Raw genomic sequence first — 19,195 nt, forward strand, 5'->3', positions numbered from 1 at the left:
CACAAAAAGCTGGAAGTCTCTCTTCAACCCAATATGCACAGAGAAGGCAAAAAGCTGGATCATTCCTTGAGGATATATTTGACATCATATGGCCATGTCTGTCCATTTTCTTCAGAGTTTCTAAGTATTTCAGAAAATTATGACTTGCACTGTAGAACTATTTTAAAGAAATTCCATGGTGCAAACAGAAAAATTAAAATTTTTCATGTTAGGATAATTTATTAAAAATACAAACAAATCCCATGTCTACGTAAAAAGACAGCAAGTAGCCTTTTTAAGAGGGAAATTTTTCTCTTGTAACTTCTTTTCTAGTAATTTCAATAAAGAATAACTGCCATTCCAATGTTTAGCTCATCTCACTCTCTTGTCTTCTTATGGCCAAGCATTCATGCTTGAAATTTGGAGACGAAATTCTTGTGCCTTTTTTATATCATGTGGTAAGCCTTCTCCTTTAAACTCGTCGAAAGTATCACTTCCGCTGGGAAACCTACCCAGAGCCCAGTTGGAATTAGAAGCTCCAAGGCTGTGAAGCCATAGCACAATGTAAACAAAACATCTTAACAAAACATCTTCTGAAATAATTAGCCCTTAAAAGGATAGTATCTTCTACCTGACAGGGGCAAATATTATTGAAGATTTTATACATTATAAGCACATTAATCTTGGAGTTCTAGAACTGGATTCTGTCCAAGACTGATTCTTGCTTAATTAAGTTCACCGGGACTTTCCACGTATTTTTAAAGAACATTTGCATGTAGAGATATTGTTAGATCAATCACATAACTAGGGTCAGAAAAATGTAACCAGGGAGAAAAAATGGCTTCACAACCGTTATAGTAGGATTGCCAACCAAGAATAAAATATCAGCCCAGCCACTTGTCCCTAAGAAGATGAATTTATCACATTTTCCCTACTTTGCGATAGCAATTTTTTTTAAATTTTATCTAATACTCCATTTTTTCTGCCTAAAAGTGTAGGTTTGGATATGTTTTTAAAATATTTTATTTATTGTAATAATGATTTATCCATGTATTTATTATACTAAAAAATTGTTATGAGCATCTTTTTCACGCCAAGTTCTATACCATAAGCTTAAGATACAATAGTTAATGAAACAGAAAAAAAAAAACCAGCATAAAAGTCCTGCCTACATTAACTTTATGTCTTCTAAGAAAGTCAGGAGAACAATTTAATAAATTATAATCTGTGATCAGTATTTAAAATACTGAGTATTGTGATGAAAAATAAGAGTGCGATATTACTGTAAAGAAGGCAATCAGAGGTCTTTTTAAATGGTGATACTTAGCTGAGGTCAAAGGACGAAACATTGCCCCATGGGAAGTATTGTTACATCTGCAAAGCTCCAATATTTAAAGAGCTGAGCAAGTGCAAGTCAATGGAAGGTCTTAGTCCCTGAAAGGAAGTGGAAAAGAGAACAGACAGAACAAACTGAGGTTGAAGAGATGGACAAAAGCCAAACCCTGCAGGGCAGTATAGATCTTGGTAAGGAATTTGTATTTTATTTAAAGTTCTTTTTAAATAAAAGTAAGGAGGCGGACTTCTAGTCTAGCATGTAAAGAGTTTAGAAGTCACCACTGTACCCTAACAACAAGTAAAAAGCTGAACAAACTAAAATATCAACAATTCATCTTAAATCCATCATAGAAGTGAACTCACAGCACAAAATTGCAGAGATAGACAGGCAGATAGAATCACACCTTCCCTGAGCAGAAACACACAAGCAGAAACCCCACAGGAGCCAGTGGCAAGGAGGGTAGATGTAGGTAGTAAAACCTTGAACTTAATTGATGAATTTCTTAATGTGGAGAAGCCTGAAAGATAAAAACTCTAGGGGAACTAGTCCAGGTCTAGTGGGGCGGGACAGGGCGGGGGGTCTCTCACACTTTCGTGAGTTTTAACTTCATGATCCCTACCTGATACTCATAGAAAATGTTAGAAAAAGTCCTGTCCATATGTTAAATAACATTTTTAAAAAATTTTTCCAATGGGAAAAAAATCAACTATTAGATAAAAGGAAAATAATTGCTATGGCAAAGTAGGGAAATAGTGATAAATTCATCTTCCTGGAGATGGAGAAAAACATTTTTAAATATCCACAGTATTCTGTTCTTCTTAACAAGGCCTGCCCTCAGAAGAACCTATTGTTAACCACACCCTAACTTGCTGGGGTTTTATTAGAGCCTAACCTGTTTGGAGTAAATGAAATAACCAATCATAGCCTTCTCTAAGGGCCTCTTATAAGGGTACTAATCCCATTTATAAGGGCTCCACCCTGATGGCCTAGTCTCTGCTCAGAGGTTCCACCTCCTAATACCATTACATAGGGGGTTAGAATTTTAATACATGAATTTCAGGGTGACACAAACATTCAGTCTATAGCACCTTCCAAAACATAAAGCTCCAGGTCAGACAGGTTCACTGGTAAATTCTACCGAACATTTAAGATATTATACCATTTCTCTAAATCTCTTTTAGAAACTGGAAGAGGAAAGAAGTCTTCCTAACTCATTCAATGAAGCCAGCCTTACCCTATTCCCAAGAACAAAGACATTACAACAAAAGAAAACTTCAGACTAATATCCCTTATTAACATAGATGCAAAAATCCTCAACAAAATATTAACAGATTAAATTCAACAATATGTAAAGAGAATTGTACACCAGGATCAACTGAGATTTAGTCCAGGTATTTTTTAATGTTGATTCCATCCTGCATATCTGGACTAAATCTCAGTAGATCCTGGTGTACAATTTAGTGTAGGTATGCAGGGTGGGATCAACATTCAAAAATCAATTAACATAATCCCTTGCACCAAATGTTAAAGGGAAATCAAATTACCATATTAATAGATGCAGAAAAAGCATCTGAAGAAAAAATCTAACACCTATTTTTTTTTTTTTATGATTCTAAAAAAAAAAATCTGTAAACTAAGAATCTACAACTAGCATGACACTTAGTGGTGAGAAACTTGAAGCTTTCCTACTAAGATGAGGAAAAAGGCAAGAATGTCTTTCCTCATCACTTCTTGTCAACATTGTCCTGGAAATCCTAGCTAATGTAATAAGACAAGAAAAAGAAATAAAAAGTATACTGACAGGAAGAAATAAAACTGTCAATGTCTGTAGATTACATGATCATATATGTAGAAAATTTTTTAAATCAACAAAAAAATACCAGAACTAATAATTAGAGCAGAGTGGCAGGATACAAGGTTAAGGCACAAAAGTCAATCACTTTTCTATATACCAGCGATGAACAAGTATAATCTAAAATTCAAAACACAATATAATTTACTTTAGCATTCTAAAAAAATGAAATACTTAGGTATAAATCTAACAAAATGTGTACAAGTGAGAAAAACTACAAAGCTCTAATTAACAAATCAAGGCCAGGTGCAGTTTTAATCCCAGCACTTTGGGAGACTGAGGCAGGCAGATCACCTGAAGTCGGGAGTTTGAGACCAGCCTGACCAACATGGAGAAACCCCCTCTCCGCTAAGAAAAAATACAAAATTAGTCAGGCGTTGTAGCACATGCCTGTAATCCCAGCTACTCTGGAGGCTGAGGCAGGAGAATCACTTGAACCCGGGAAGCACAGGTTGCGGTGAGCCGAGATCACACCATTGCACTCCAGCCTGGATGACAAGAGTGAAACTCCGTCTCAAAGAAAAAAAAGGAAAAAACAAATCAAAAAACTAAATAAATGAAAAAATATTTCATATTCATGGACAGGAAGACTCAATATTATCAAGATGTCTATTCTTCCCAACTTGATCTATATATTCATTTTAATGCCAGTGCAAGGTATTTTGTAAATATTGACAAACTAATTCTAAAACTTATATGGAAAGGCAAAAAACCAAGAATAGCTAATGTGATACTGAGGGAAAGAATAAAGTTGGAGAACTCATACTACCCAACTTCAAGACTTACTATAGAGGTACAGCAATCAAGACAATGTAGTATTGGTGAAGAAATAGACAAATAGATCATACAATAGACAAATGATGTCAGACACTTTGGCAATTTCTTATAAAACTAAATGTACTGTTATCATACAATCAGGCAGTTGGGATTTTTGATATTTACTCAAATAAGGTGAAAATTTATGCCCACCCAAAAACTCACACATAAATGTTTCTAGCAGCTTTATTCATAATTGCCAAAACTTGGAGGCCATGAAGATGCGCTTTAGTAGGTAAGTGGATAAATAAATATGCGTATCCAGACAATGAAATACTATTCAGTACTAAAAAGAAATGAACTACCAAGCCATGAAAACACATGGAGAAAACAAAATACATATCACTGAGTGAAAATGCCCATTTGAAAAGGTTACATATTGTATATTTCCAACTATATGCCATTCTGGAAAAGGCAAAACTATGGAGACAGTAAAAATATCAGTGGATATTAGGGTTTATGGAGGAAGGAGGGATGAATAAGTGGAGCACGGAGGCTTTTTATTTTTAAGTTCTGGGATACATGTGCAGAACGTACAGGTTTGTTACATAGGTATACATGTGCTATGGTGGTTTGCTGCACCCATCAACCCATCATCTAGGTTTTAAGCCCCATATGCATTAGGTATTTGTCCTAATGCTGTCCCTTCCCTTGCCCCCCATGGACTGAAAGGCTCCGGTGTGTGATGTTCCCCTCCCTGTGTTGTGTTCCTGTTTTCTCATTGTTCAACTCTCACTTATGAGTGAGAACATGTGGCGTTTAGTTTTCTGTTCCTGTGTTACTTTGCTCAGAATGATGGCTTCCAGTTTCATCCATGTCCCTGAAAAGGACATGAACTCATGTCTTTTTATGGCTGCATAGTATCCCATGGTGTATATGTGCCACATTTTCTTTATCCAGTCTATCATTGATGGGCATTTGGGTTGGTTCCAAGTCTTGAGCACAGAAGATTTTTAGGTTAGTTACTCTATTCTACATGATACTGTAACAGTGGATACATGTCATTATGTATTTGTCCAAGCTCATAGAACATACAGTACCAAGAGCAAATCCTAGTGTAAACTAAGAACTTTGAGTTATACAGGTGTATCAATATAGGTTTATTGTTGTAAAAGTGTACCACTGTGGTGTGTGGAATGTTGATAGTAGAGGATACTATGCATGTGTAGGTACAGAAGTTATATAGGAACTCTTTGTACTACCTGCTCAAATTCTGTGACACTAAAAAATAAAATTTAGTGTTTAAAACAACAACCACCTGACAAGCAATCAGGGAAAGGAAGCTCATACGTGCCTGAGGATAAGTGATTCTGGAGCCTACATTTGGAGCCAAGGTTCAGATAGAAAGATGAGACAATATGAAATGATTTTACCATTTTGGACATAGGTGACTACGGATTTTAAACAGGAATTTAAGTTGGAGACAGATTATCAGAGTTAGCCTTCTTACTTACAATGTCATAACTTTAAAAAGTTATTTTGAGTATCTGTAAGTCTCATTGCTTCCCTAAAATGAAGAGAATATATAATTCATAATGTTACGATGATAATATGATATAAGGTGTGTAAAGTGCTTACACAGTGCCTAATACACAATAGTGAACAATATATTTTTTGGTTTATTTAAAAAACAATTAGAGTACTAATTAGTTTCAACCCAGCTTTCCTTCTGAAATCAGAGATTGGGTATCTTCAGCATGGTAGGTCATAGACAAATGAAAAGGTATTTCATGTTCAAGGATAGAAAAAATCAATATTGCTAAAATGTCCATACCATCCAAAGTGATATACAGATTCGATGTAACCTGTACCATTGTAATCATGTAAAAATTCCAGTGACATTTTTTAAAGTTTAGATTTTTTTAAATAAATAAATAAAATTCAAATGGAATCACAGAAGACTTCAAGTAGCCAAAGCAATCTTGAGGGAAAAGAACTTAGAGGCATCACACTTCCTGATTAAAAATTATGTCACAAAGTGCCTGGGTGTGGTGGCTCACACCTATAATCCCAGCACTTTGGAAGTCTGAGGCAGGTGCATCACTTGAGACCAAGAGTTTGAGACCAGCCTGGCTAATACGGTAAAACCTCTTCTCTACTAAAAAAAATACAAAAATTAGCCAGGTGTAGTGGTGCACACCTGTAATCCTAACTACCTGGGAGGCTGAGACTCAAGAATCTCTTGAACCTGGGAGGTGCAGGCTGCAGTCAGCCATGATTACATCACTGCACTCCAGCCTGGGTGACAGAGCAAGACTCTGTTTCAAAGAAAATAAAATAAAATAAATAAAAAATAAAAATTATGTCACAAAGCTATTATCATCAAATCAGTATGGTTATAAAAACAGTATGGACATAAAAACAGACACATAGACCAAAGGAACGGAATAGAAAGTCAAGAAATAAGCCCATGCATATACGGTTTTCTTCTTCTTCTTTTTTTTTTTTTTTTTTTTTTCTGAGACAGAGTCTCGCTCTGTCACCCAGGCTGGAGTGCAGTGGCCAGATCTCAGCTCACTGCAAGCTCCGCCTCCTGGGTTTACACCATTCTCCTGCCTCAGCCTTCTGAGTAGCTGGGACTACAGGCGTCCGCCACCTCACCCGGTAGTTTTTTGTATTTTTTAGTAGAGACAGGGTTTCACTGAGTTAGCCAGGATGGTCTCGACCTCCTCTGGAGGTTTCATCCCAGAGAGGCAGCGACCTGATGCCAGTCAGAGGTCTTCTGCATGAGGTGTCTGTCAACCCCTGTCGGGAGATCTCTCCAAGTCAGTAGGCATGGGGGTCAGGGACCCACTTGAGGAGACAGTCCGTCCCTTAGCACAACTGGTGCACTGTGCTGGGAGAATCCCCTTTGTCAGGATCAGCCATTCTCTTCCGAGCCAACAGGCAGGAAAGATGAAGTCGGCTGAACCTGCAACCACAGCCATCCCTCACCCAGGTGCTCTGTCCCAGGGAGATGAGAGTTTTGTCTGTAAGCACTTGACTGCAGCTCCTGTATTTCCTGTAGAGATGCCCTGTCCAGTGATGAGGAATCTAAAGAAGCAGTCTGGCCACAGCCACTTTGCTATATTGTGGTGAATTCGATCCAGTCCAAACCTCCCGGTCTCTTTAGCACTGTCAGGGAGAAACTGCCCACCAAAGCCACAGTAATGGTGGCTGCCCCTCCCCCAACCAAACTTGATCATCCCAGGCCAGCTCCAGACTGCTGTGCTGGCAGTAAGAATTTCAGACCGGTGGTCTTAGCTTGCTGGGCTCCATGGGAGGGGGACCTGCTGAGTGAGACTTCTTGGCTTCCTGGCTTCAGCCCCCTTTCCAGGGGAGTGGATGGTTGTCCTCTCTTACTGGAGTTCCATGTGCCACTGTTTTTCACTCCTGTAGCTCAGTGCCTACCCAAACAGCTGCCCAGTTTTGTGCTTGAAATCCAGGGCCCTGGTGGTGTAGGTTCACAAGGGAATCTCCTGATCTCTGGATTGCAAAAATCTGGGGAAAAGCATAGTACCCTGGTTAGGTAACACAGTCCCTCACCACTACTCTTGACTGGGGGAGGGAGGTCCCCTGCCTCTGTCCACCTCGTGGGTGAAATGATGCCCCACTCTGCTTCTGCTCACTCTCAGTGGGTCGCACCCATTGCCTAACCAGTCCCAGTGAGATGAACTGCATACCTCAGTTGGAAATGCGATCACCTGCCTTCTGTGATGGCCTTGATGGGAGCTGCAGACCACAGCTGTTTCTATTTGGCCATCTTGGCCCCTCCCCTCATTTTAACATTTTGTACAGTTCTAGCTGAGTAGTGGCAAATTCTCTCAGCATTTGTTTGTCTGAAATAGACTATCTTTTCTACATTTATGAAGCTTAGCTTTGCTGGATACAAAATCCTTGGCTGACAATTATTTTGTTTTATGAGGCTGAAGATAGGACCCCAATCCCTTCTGGCTTGCAAGGTTTCTACTGATTCTAATTGCCTCAGCCTTTCCTCTTTGTTCCTAACCATCTCCTGGCATCTCGAGTATGTAGATATCACTAGCTATCCTTTCTGTGTGGTTATTCTCCATGTTTTTGCTCCTCTGTATTGCTGCAGATTCTTTAATGGGCCTTTGAACCCTCTCAGAGCTATTTTGGTTTGTGGATAGCTGTCTCTCTCTCTCTCTCTCTCTCTCTCTCTCTCTCTCTGTCTCTCTCTCTCTCTCTCTCTCTCTCTCCATATATATATATATATATATATATATAATTTTTTTTTTTGGTGATGGGGATGAAAGCTAGTATCTTTCTTACTCCATAATCTTGGTTGTATCTCATAAAACTTTCTTATATCTCATAATCTATGTCTTTGCAGAGCCAGCCAGCCACTTTGTCGGTCATTGGGGCAGATAATGCATGGGTGCCGAGAACAACGTGACTGAGTTTGTTTTATTTGGCCTTTTTGAGAGCAGAGAGATGCAGCATGCATGCTTTGCGGTATTCTTCCTCTTTCATGTGCTCACTGTCCTGGGGAACCTTCTGGTTATCATCACCATCAATGCTAGCAAGACTCTGAAGTCTCCCATGTATTTCTTCCTGAGCCACTTGTCTTTTGCTGACGTATGTTATCCATCTGCTACCATACCCAAGATGATTGCTGACACTTTTGTGGAGCATAAGATCATCTCCTTCAATGGCTGCATGACCCAGCTCTTTTCTGCCCACTTCTTTGGTGGCACTGAGATCTTCCTCCTTACAGCCATGGCTTATGACCGCTATGTGGCCATCTGTAGGCCCCTGCACTACACAGCCATCATGGATCGCCGGAAGTGTGGCCTGCTAGCGGGGGCCTCCTGGTTAGCTGGCTTCCTGCATTCCATCCTGCAGACCCTCCTCACGGTTCAGCTGCCTTTTTGTGGGCCCAATGAGATAGACAACTTCTTCTGTGATGTTCATCCCCTGCTCAAGTTGGCCTGTGCAGACACCTACATGGTGGGTCTCATTGTGGTGGCCAACAGTGGTATGATTTCTTTAGTCTCCTTCTTTATCCTTCTCATTTCCTATGTTATCATCTTACTGAAGCTAAGAAACCAGTCATCTGAGGGAAGGCGTAAGGCTCTCTCCACGTGTGGCTCACACATAATCACTGTCCTTTTGGTTCTCATGCCCCCCATGTTCATGTACATTCGTCCCTCCACCACCCTGGCTGCTGACAAACTTATCATCCTCTTTAACATTGTGATGCCACCTTTGCTGAACCCTTTGATGTATACGCTAAGGAACAATGAGGCGAAAAATGCCATGAGGAAGCTGTTTAGCATCAAGAAGAGCTTAGGGGAGAAGTGACACTCCAGAGAATCTCAATCCAGCCAGGAAATTGGGAGACTTTCCATCTTGTAGCATCTAACACAGCCTTTGTATTTCCAGTCTGATGTTTGCAATGGCAATTATCCTCCTAGCTCTTGTTGTTATAATAACCCCACATATTCTTTCAATCCTTTATTCATTAAATATTTGTTGAATGTTTACAGTGAGTGAGAATACAAATGAAAGTAAGATATAGTCTTTCCCTCAAGGAGAGTAGAGTCCAGAAGGTTCTTAGTGTGATATTTAAGAGCTCATTCAAGAAACTTGTGAGGGCCTGTGAATGAGGGAGTGTCTGGGAAGTCCAGGTATCTCATTGATAAATGAATAAAATCACTACATAATTCATTTGTGTTGGCTAACACAGTGCTCAGTGAAATTCATTTTTCTTTTAAGAGTAAAGAGCCACTTTACTCTTATCCCTCCATACTCTCAGCAGGCTGATAAATAAGTAAATAAATAATGTGGAGCGGTCAAGGGATTTACTCAAACTTATACTTTAACTCCAGAGCAGGGTGAGGACTAGAACACAGGTCCCTAAGTCAGCTTTCAGGGCTTTTCCCACCTCAGGACCTCTTGATAAAGTGTGACAAAATGGACACCAAGCAGGAATGACCAGGAACTTTTGAAGGACCAAGGAATGATGGTGATGATGTCTTGGGATGATGAAGAGAAGAGCCAGGAAGAACAAACTGTCAGCACTTCTTTCAGGGGTGCTGATTCCTCTCTCCAACCCAACAGCGGACTGCAGCCCTCTTTAACCCCTGTTGCTTTGCTCCATTTTGCCGCTAGAGGGAGCCAAGTTTGTACAGGATGCAATTAGAAGAGCTGGATTAGGTATCTCTTAAACATTCATGGGTCATTTAACCTCATTGGGCCTCAATTTCCATATTTACAGAAAGAGACATTGACAATATGTCTTCAGAAGGCCGCGAAGACAGCTTCAGAAGGCTGTGAGAGGACCTATAAGACTTTGTAAAGACCTACATCAAAGTCTGTTGTTCAATGGTGGCTGCCAGCTGTTTTTAAATAATATCTTCGATTCCCCTTTCTCTTCCTATTCACCCCTTGATCCCTGCCTTTCCCTCAAAGCCCTTGTAACCAAACTATCAGATTATTTCATTTACTCCAAAAGTGTTTATTGAACACTCAGCATTTGCTGGGTGATATTCCTGGGGCTAGAAATACAGCACAAAAGAAAGCAGGCAAAACTCCTTGTTCTCATGGAGTTTGTATTTTAATGTGTAATAAAAGCTGACCCTTACTGAATTCTTCCAATCTGCAGACACTCTTCTAAATGTTTTAATTGTATTAACTTCTTTAATCCTTTCAACAACTTAATGAATGAGGTATAATCGCCAGGAATGTGATGAGGGTTGGGTGAGAGTGGTGGTAGTAAGGAGAACTCATTAGTACCATCTGATGCTGAACTAACACAAATGCAAATGTTGATCTTGATTATGGAAAAATAATAGCAATAAAATAGCAGTTGACACCTTGAAAGCATAATATTCTCAGAATTTTTCACGCACCAGCTTAATCTGTGTTGAATAAATAATCCCCTTATAAAACTCCTTGGAACATGTGGGAACATGAATGGTTATTCAGGTTTAAAGATAAGCAGAGGTACAGACAGGCTAAACTATGTACATAGGCCACACACAAAGACTTCTGATTGCTAGTTTAATGCTCTTTCACTACTGCTTTCACACAGTATTTTAAAGTAGAGTGATAGTGGTATGTATGTCTTACATATGTATGCAGGCATGCATGTATGTATATATATTCATGTAGATGAAGACAGGTATATATGGCACAATCTCAGCTCACTGCAACCTCCACCTCCCAGGCTCAATTCTCCTGCCTCAGCCTCCCTAGTAGCTGGGACTACAGGCACATGCCACCAACATCCTGCTAATTTTTGTAGTTTTAGTAGAGACGGGGTTTTACCATGTTGGCCAGGCTGGTCCTGAACTCCTGACCTCAAGTGATCTGCCTGCCTCAGCCTCCCAAAATGCTGGTATTGCAGGGGTGAGTCACCATGCCTTGCCTCTACTCTTTTCTTTGAGGAAATTGAAGCACTTACATCATGGATTTGTCAGATCAGAGGTGACCGGAAAGCAATTACTCAGGAATCCCACTCTTTGCCTAGACTTCTGTTTACAGAAGATTGACCAACTCAGGAGCCATTTTAGGGTGTGGAATCGTAGGTATGCTTGATATGGCAGATGTTTCTTCCTGCTTCATGCTGGGGAGGGAAAAGGGAGAAATTGGGTTGGAGGAAGTAGATCATGTATTTCAGGGGAAAAAAGTCCTCTGAGTTTCAGCTACAAGTGAGAAGACTGGGTAAGTACTACAGGAGGAGCTGCCTAAGGTATGAATACTTGGCATTAAGAGAAGAGGCTGCTGTATGATACCGTGGAAATTACACTAGATGGAAAGTCAGGAAACAGGGTTCCAGTTGCAGGGCCATCCCCACCTCCATCCAAGTTCTCAGGGCTCCCATTTCCTGATGCATACAATTAAGGAGATTGTTTCGAATCTGTAAGGACCTTCAGCTCAGATATCCTATGATTCTATTTTGTTCAGGAATATAGATTACGTGAAATCTGGGTCAATCTTATTTTTTCCTCATTTTATTCACATATTTCCTTAGAATTATTTTTAGGTGATTTTATAAAAAGAAAATATTGCATATAGTTCCCATAGATTTATGGACTTGACACAATTATCACAAGAGGGAAAAACATCAAATGAAGAAGATTTAATTGTGTTTTTCACTACTCTTCCTCTCGAAGAGACAACTCCATGTTAATGTTCCTACTACAGGTATTCTGAAAGTTAGCAGTAGATGAAGCTCATTGACTGTTCATTCAGCCACTCTGTCAGTACATTTACCCTTCAGTACTGAGTTTTCCTGGAGGACTTTTTAGTTATAAACACAAACAAGATGTCATTGTTGTTATAAATTTTACTTATTCTGCTGTGGTTGGAGAGAGAGCAGAGAAAGGATGTGGTGGTAGGTATGGTATTGGGGAAGGGACTATGAACTCCTCCTTCTTGGAAGGTGAAAGTGTCCACAGTGAAGGCAGAAAAGGAAGGTAGGCTAGAGGTGAGAGGGCACCCCATGGCTGATTTCTTTCATAAAAGATTTAAAAATATTATTAGTTAAAAATATTTGATACAAATAATATGTGTATTATTTAATATATGTAATATGTAATAAATAATACAATTATATATTAATATGTTATAAAACATAATTATTCATAATTATTTAATGATCATCTATGAACTTATTATCAATTTAAGAACATTTCTAATAACTTGTGTCATATGTGTCTTCTCTATTCTATTTCTTTGCCTTCACAGTGATAACTAATATTCTCGTTTGGTTTACGACTTCCTTACTTTATGAAAATAGCTTTAACATATGTGTATATATACCTAACCCATATATTGCTTAATTTTTCTTATTTCTAATTTTATAAAAATGGTGTTATACATTTGTAGTCTTCTGATTTGCTATCTTTACTTAACATAATATTTCAAAAATATTTCAAAAACATAATATTTCATCCTTGTTGCATGTAATTGTATTTCATCATTTTTACTATTGCAGAAGATTTCATTGGGTGAATATGCCATAATTATTTTACTACTCTTTTTTAAATATACCTTGGTTGTTTCCATATTCAGCTGTATGAGGGCTGTTAGGAGCATTCTTGTCTGTGTGGAAAAGTTTTCCTGGGGCATATACCCAGGGACTGAATTGCTATGTTGAAAGGTATGCAAATGTTCGACTTTTCCAAAAATATGCCAAATTGCTTTTGAAAGCAGTTGTACCAATATTCACTCCCTACAGCAATGTATAGGAGATTCTGATGAGGTACAATCTTGTCAACACATGGCACAGCCAAAACTTCATAACATTTTTGCCAATCTTGATGGTACCCACTTCACTGTTGTTGCCTTGTTCTTTGTACCTTGTATATTTACTTATATGCATCTATTTTCTACTTTATCTATAGACAAAAGCATGGCATTATTTACGTATTTTATGGTATTCTGACACCTATGTTGAATCCACTCATCTATACCCTGAGAAATGAAGAGGTAAAAAATGCCACGAGAAAGCTCTTTACATGGTAAAAAACTGCAGGTGGATAATGAGTGGTAAAGCAGGAAATAAAAATAAATTTATTTTTGTAAGTGAAACAAACCAAGCCTTACTTTTTTCTATCATGTATAATTGTATTCCATCTTAAGCATTAGTTCATCTTCACTGACTTTTTTTTTTTGGTACGGAGTCTCAAAAAAAAAATCACGCAGGCTGGAGTGCAGTGGCACGATCTCAGCTCACTGCAACCTCCACCTCCTGGGTTCAAGTGATTCTTGTGCTACAGCCTCCTGGGTAGCTGAGATTACAGGCACCCGTCACCATGTCCAGCTCATTTTTGTATTTTTAGTAGAGATGGAGTTTTTCCATGTTGGCCAGGCTGGTCTTGAACTCCTGGCCTCAAGTGATCTGCCCACCTCGGCCTTCCAAAGTGCTGGGATTACAGGCATGAGCCACCACACCCAGCCTTCATTGACTTTTATTGTTTATTTAGTATTTTCACTTGAATTGCATAATTTGATTATAAAACTACTATATGAAATATACATGGTATGAATGATTATTATTCCTATATTAGAAATGAGGAAACTGTTCACTGATGTGGTTAGTCAATTAATCAAGATTATCTAGTTTTGAAATGCCTAAACCGAAGTTTAAAATGAGTTATTTTTGATCCATCATCCAGATCTTTAAGTAGCAATCCATGTTGACATCATTTGAGTCAGTGTGATAATTAATTGAGTTGTAGAAACATGAGGCAAAATGTTACTTAACACTTAGCCATATATAGCAGGCTCTTCCGTATCCAGGCCTGGCTTCTATTTCTTTTTGTCACTCTGTGTGACATCAGCAATCTCGCTGATACACTATAGCAGAGAGGTTAGGAGTTTGGCTCTGGAGACAGAGCAATCTGAGTTTGAATCTTATTTTCTTTTGTTAATTTTTAAAAAGTTCCAGGGTGCATGTGCAGGATGTGCAGGTTTGTTACATAGGTAAACGTGTGCCATGGTGGTTTGCTGTACCTATCAACCCATCACCTAGGTATTAAGCCCAGTGTGCATTAGCTCTTTTCTCTAATGCTCTCCCTCCCCACCCTCCCCTGACAGGCCCCAGTGAGTGTTGTTCCCCTCCCTGTGTCCACATGTTCTCATTGTTCAGTTCCCACTTATAAGTGAGAACATGCAGTGTTTGGTTTTCTGTTCCTGAGTTAGTTTGCTGAGGATAATGGCTTCCAGCTCCATCCACGTTCCTGCAAAGGACATGATCTCGTTCCTTTTTATGGCTGCATAGTATTGAATCTTATTTTCTATGCTTGCTAGTGGCATGACCTTGAGTAAAGTGATGAGATTTCTAGAAACCTCTGATGCCTGTCTTTAAAATAAAAGTAAAGATATTTTAGATTCCATGTATAAGTGAGGTCATGCAGTATTTGTCTATCTGTGTCTCACTTATTTCACTTAGCATAATGTCTTCCAGGTCCATTTACCTTGCCACAAATGACAGAATTTCTTTCTTTTTCAAGGCATCACCTATATACCTCAATAAAGCTGGGGAAATAAAAGGTAATGATAATACACGTCTCAAAGTGTTATTGTGACAATTAGATTAGATAATCTCTCTAAAGTTCTTAATGCCGTTTCTGGCACGTGGTGAACTCCTAACATGCTTATTTGAAATTACCATGTCTACCTCAACCCTTTCCTAACCTGCTATAAAGAAATTGCTTTCTTTTGTTTTTCTATCTCTTTTAGGCTTGAAATACATGCTGCCTTTAGAGTAATTTTTGTTGTTGTTGAGTAATACAACATGGCATTTCTTTTTATTTTACCTAAGCCTTCTCATTTCAAATTCTGGAATCTAAAATGTAGGTCCACTTTCATTCTATCTTTTCCCTGGTTTTACAAACTCCACCATATCCCTTCCAAAGCTTCACTTTTTAAGACTGTAGACTCCCATAATTTATATTAAACTTACCCTCTGTTGGACAAATAGTCTGTAATTCCTCATGTTACAACATATTTACTTTTTACACTAAGAAAAAACAACCTAGAAATTCATATGAAAAGAAATTTCTCTGTTATAGGAAGAAATATTCAAAATTAATCTCCGAGACACCATCACCCTAAGTGAACTAGCGCAGGAACAGAAAACCAAAACCACACTTGCTCACTTATAAATGGGAGCCAAACACTGAATACACATGGCCACAAAGGAGAGAACAACAGACACCAAGGCCTACTAGAGGGTAGAGGGTGGAAGGAGGGTGAGGATTGAAAAGCCACCTATTGGGTACTATGTCATGCTTATTACCTGGGTGATGAAATAATCTGTACACCAAACCCCCACAATACCTATTTAACAAACCTGCACATGTACCCCTGAATCTAAACTAAAAGTTAAAAAAGTCGCAAAAAGCATAAAATTCATCTCCAAGAAATTAGTTTCCACAACATTTGGGAGATTATCAGGAAATATTTCTTGTTTCATCCCCATAACTCTATGTCTAATAAAAAATGACAATTGCACAATTTTTGGCAAAAGAAATATTGCCTTCTTTCACTTTGTCACATTTTGGGAAGCTAATTAATAATAGTTAGCTATCATTGAGACCTTGAATTCTGCACCCATTCATTTCTGCTGTTAGATGATAAAGGTATTATTTAATTAACTAAGAAATATGAAATCACCATGAGGATCGCTAAAAAACAGCCTGTCTTTTGGCCAGCTTGCTACTATTTGATCTCAAAAGACTTTTTAGAAAAGCACACTTATTTTAGTTATAATTTAAAGTACCCTGATTTTCGGTACAGTTAAAATATCAAATAGCAAAAAGACTAATACTAGTGCACCCCTATTTTTATTGTCCAAATTATGATGAACGACATCCCCATTAACTTATAAATATTGCTTACTTTTGAAAAGTTTCAACTTGCTAGATTAAACACATGGGTACATATTCTGAATAGTTTTCTAGTAATTAAAAATTATTACTAATCTTGTTTACAAAGATAATTGTATATTCATTTTAGAGACCATGTAAAATGTCTTTCCTTCATAATCCATATTTGTTTTAGCAAATTTAGAAAATAAGAAAATAAAGATGGTCAACATACGTCTTCCAACACACTTGTATAAATCGACTTTTTAGCCCATTACCTAGAGATAATCACTATCAACATTTTGGTAGATATTCTTCTAGTCCTCATCACCTTGTCTTCTCTTTTCCTCCCCTTCTTTCTCCTCCTCCTCCCTTTTCTTCTCTATTTCCCCCTCCCTCTCTTTATATATGCTATATCATATGATAGGTATGTGATATAAATATATGTGATATGTAATATATGGGATAATATTTTATTTCCATACTGATTTGTTTAATCTGATTTTCATATTTCAATATATGCCTGATATATATCTGCATAATGTAAATTTTTTCTGTGACTCAGTATGGATGACTGTTTAGTATTTATTATATAACCTTACTAAATGTATTTAACTGAACCCCTATGAATGTATTTAGATTGGTTCTAGCTTTGGCTATTATAAAGAGTACTGCAACAAATACTCTTTCAGCCAAATATTTTTACACATCTAAGAGTGCATCTTTAGGGGGAAAAAAACAAACCTAGGAGAGTCGAGTAGAGTCGAGTCAGAGTTAGGAACAAAAGTAGAAAAGAACATTCCCGTTCTAGAGGAATAAGCTCATTCATAAGTTAGAGGCATGAGAAGACACAGTAGGGTGGTCATCATTTAAGGGGTATTTCAGAATCAAGAGTAGAATCTTGGCATGTAAATGGATGACTTCACAATGTGATGACTTCACAACGCATTGTAACTACTGTTACAATGCAACAGTAGTGTATGAGCCAGGTACAGTCAGGAGACCAGTGAAGGGTTTTCGACACTGAGTGGATCAAGGAGTATTACATGCAAGAGGCTATATTTCACTGAATGTTGAAGTATGAGTAAAAGGAGTCGGATGAATCAACTAAAAATGTGAGGAATGAAAAGGGAAATTTACAGTCACAGAATCAGTACGTGCTTTCAGGACACAGTGTATCTGGCCTCAATCCTGTAAGAAAATGTGAAGCCACTTGAAGATTTTAACATAAAATTAGTTCCTACTTTACATGACTATGAAAATAAATTTCAGATGAAAAAGTTCCTAAACTCAAACATTTCTTTTTAAAAATTAATAGAAGATATTGTTTGAGCATATATTTATGATCTAGGTCAGAGAAAGCTTTCTGAAATGAGAGAGAAAATTCAGATCAATAAATGTGACAGTGTAATAAATAAATTGCTTTTGAATGATAAGAAGACACCATAAACAGAGTCAGAAGACCAGTCACTGCCTGAGAGAAGGTATTGGCAACATGTGTAATAGCCAAAGAATCAGAATATAAAAAGCACTGCTACAGTATAAGAAGAAAAAGCTAAACAACCAATATATAAATAGGTAAAATGTGTAAACAAAAAATTTATTGTTTATACAAACATTTAAAATACTTTGGTGGCAATCAGGGAAATGCCAATTATAGTAACAATAAGAATCCATTTTCACATATTTCACATATTGGCAAAGACTAAAGCACTTGACAATATCAAGTGTGGCCAGAGATGGGAAGTGGCGGCTCTGTCGTACACTGCTGGTGGCACAGTCAGCATGGAAAGCTCTTTGGTGGTATTTGTTAAAGTAAGTACTAACCATTTGATTCACTCACAGTTATCTATTTAGAGAACAACTAATTTAGATATTCTTAATACCTGAGAATTTCATTACATGGAAACATGTACAAGGATTTTCACCACAGAATTGTTTGTAATAAAACATGGAAGTAATCAACCAGGGGATTGTGTTGGCAACCATGGCGTATGGTGGATTACTGTACAGCAGTTACAAGAAATGAATGGTATTTTTATTTGTTAATACAGATCAATCTGAAAAACAATGGTGAGTGCAAAGTAAGTTGAAAATGATGCATCTAGTATGATAACATTGATAGAAAAACCACTAAACGTCAATAATATTTTCTCTGTGTGTGCATGTGTTAGTAAGTATTTGTGTGTGTGAAGGCAGAGACTAGTATTTTTTTGGTTATGAGAAGTAGGAGAGCAGAGGAGTCTTTTACTTCTACTTTTTATATCTTAATTTAACAAGCACAATATATCAGCACATGACTTTGTGTAATTAAAAATGGAAAGAAACCCCATAAAACAGATATGTTAGACTTTAAAATAGTAGCTTATTGATTATAAGAAAACGGCACTTGTTTTTTTCTCTCCTTTGTATTTTTATGTGTTTTTTAAACCTAAACATCAGACAATTTAGATTTTTCTTTAGATGAAGTCAAATTAAGATATTGTGCTGGTGCCCCTCTCCTGATCCCATGAATTCCCTGTGCCTTTACTTACACCGACAATTATTCTGTCTTATCCTCCTATTCAAGGCCAGTCTTTTCACTGATCCCCACACCCCCCTCCCATCACATTACCCCCAAGACCTCTTCACTTCTCAATTATTGCTGTTTTGTCATAACTTCAACTTAATCTACACCCTTGGTTAAGCCTCTGCCAACCTAAAAGGTGGAAACTACACTCTAGGGTTAAATTATTTATTTGTTCAGCTTACAAGTCATCATAGGCAAATAAACTTATCTGATGCTTCGTTTCCTCAACTATAAATGGACATCTTATTTCTTAGGTCATGCCCTTGTAAGAGGAAAGTGTGTACAAAGATGAGTGTTGGGCAGGTGATAGGAGCCTGATAAAT

The 19,195-nt window shown here is 37.9% G+C and overlaps 1 protein-coding gene across 1 annotated transcript; it reads left to right on the forward strand.

Moving 5' to 3' along the window:
* Positions 1–8,357: 8,357 nt before the first annotated feature.
* On the forward strand, positions 8,358–9,287 carry LOC112605661 (olfactory receptor 4S1). The gene has a single exon (XM_025355349.1). The coding sequence runs from the start codon at positions 8,358–8,360 to the stop codon at positions 9,285–9,287; it is 930 nt and encodes a 309-aa protein (XP_025211134.1).
* The last annotated feature ends 9,908 nt before the right edge of the window (positions 9,288–19,195 follow it).

This window comes from Theropithecus gelada, chromosome 14, assembly GCF_003255815.1.
Source record: "Theropithecus gelada isolate Dixy chromosome 14, Tgel_1.0, whole genome shotgun sequence".
Taxonomy (NCBI): domain Eukaryota; kingdom Metazoa; phylum Chordata; class Mammalia; order Primates; family Cercopithecidae; genus Theropithecus; species Theropithecus gelada.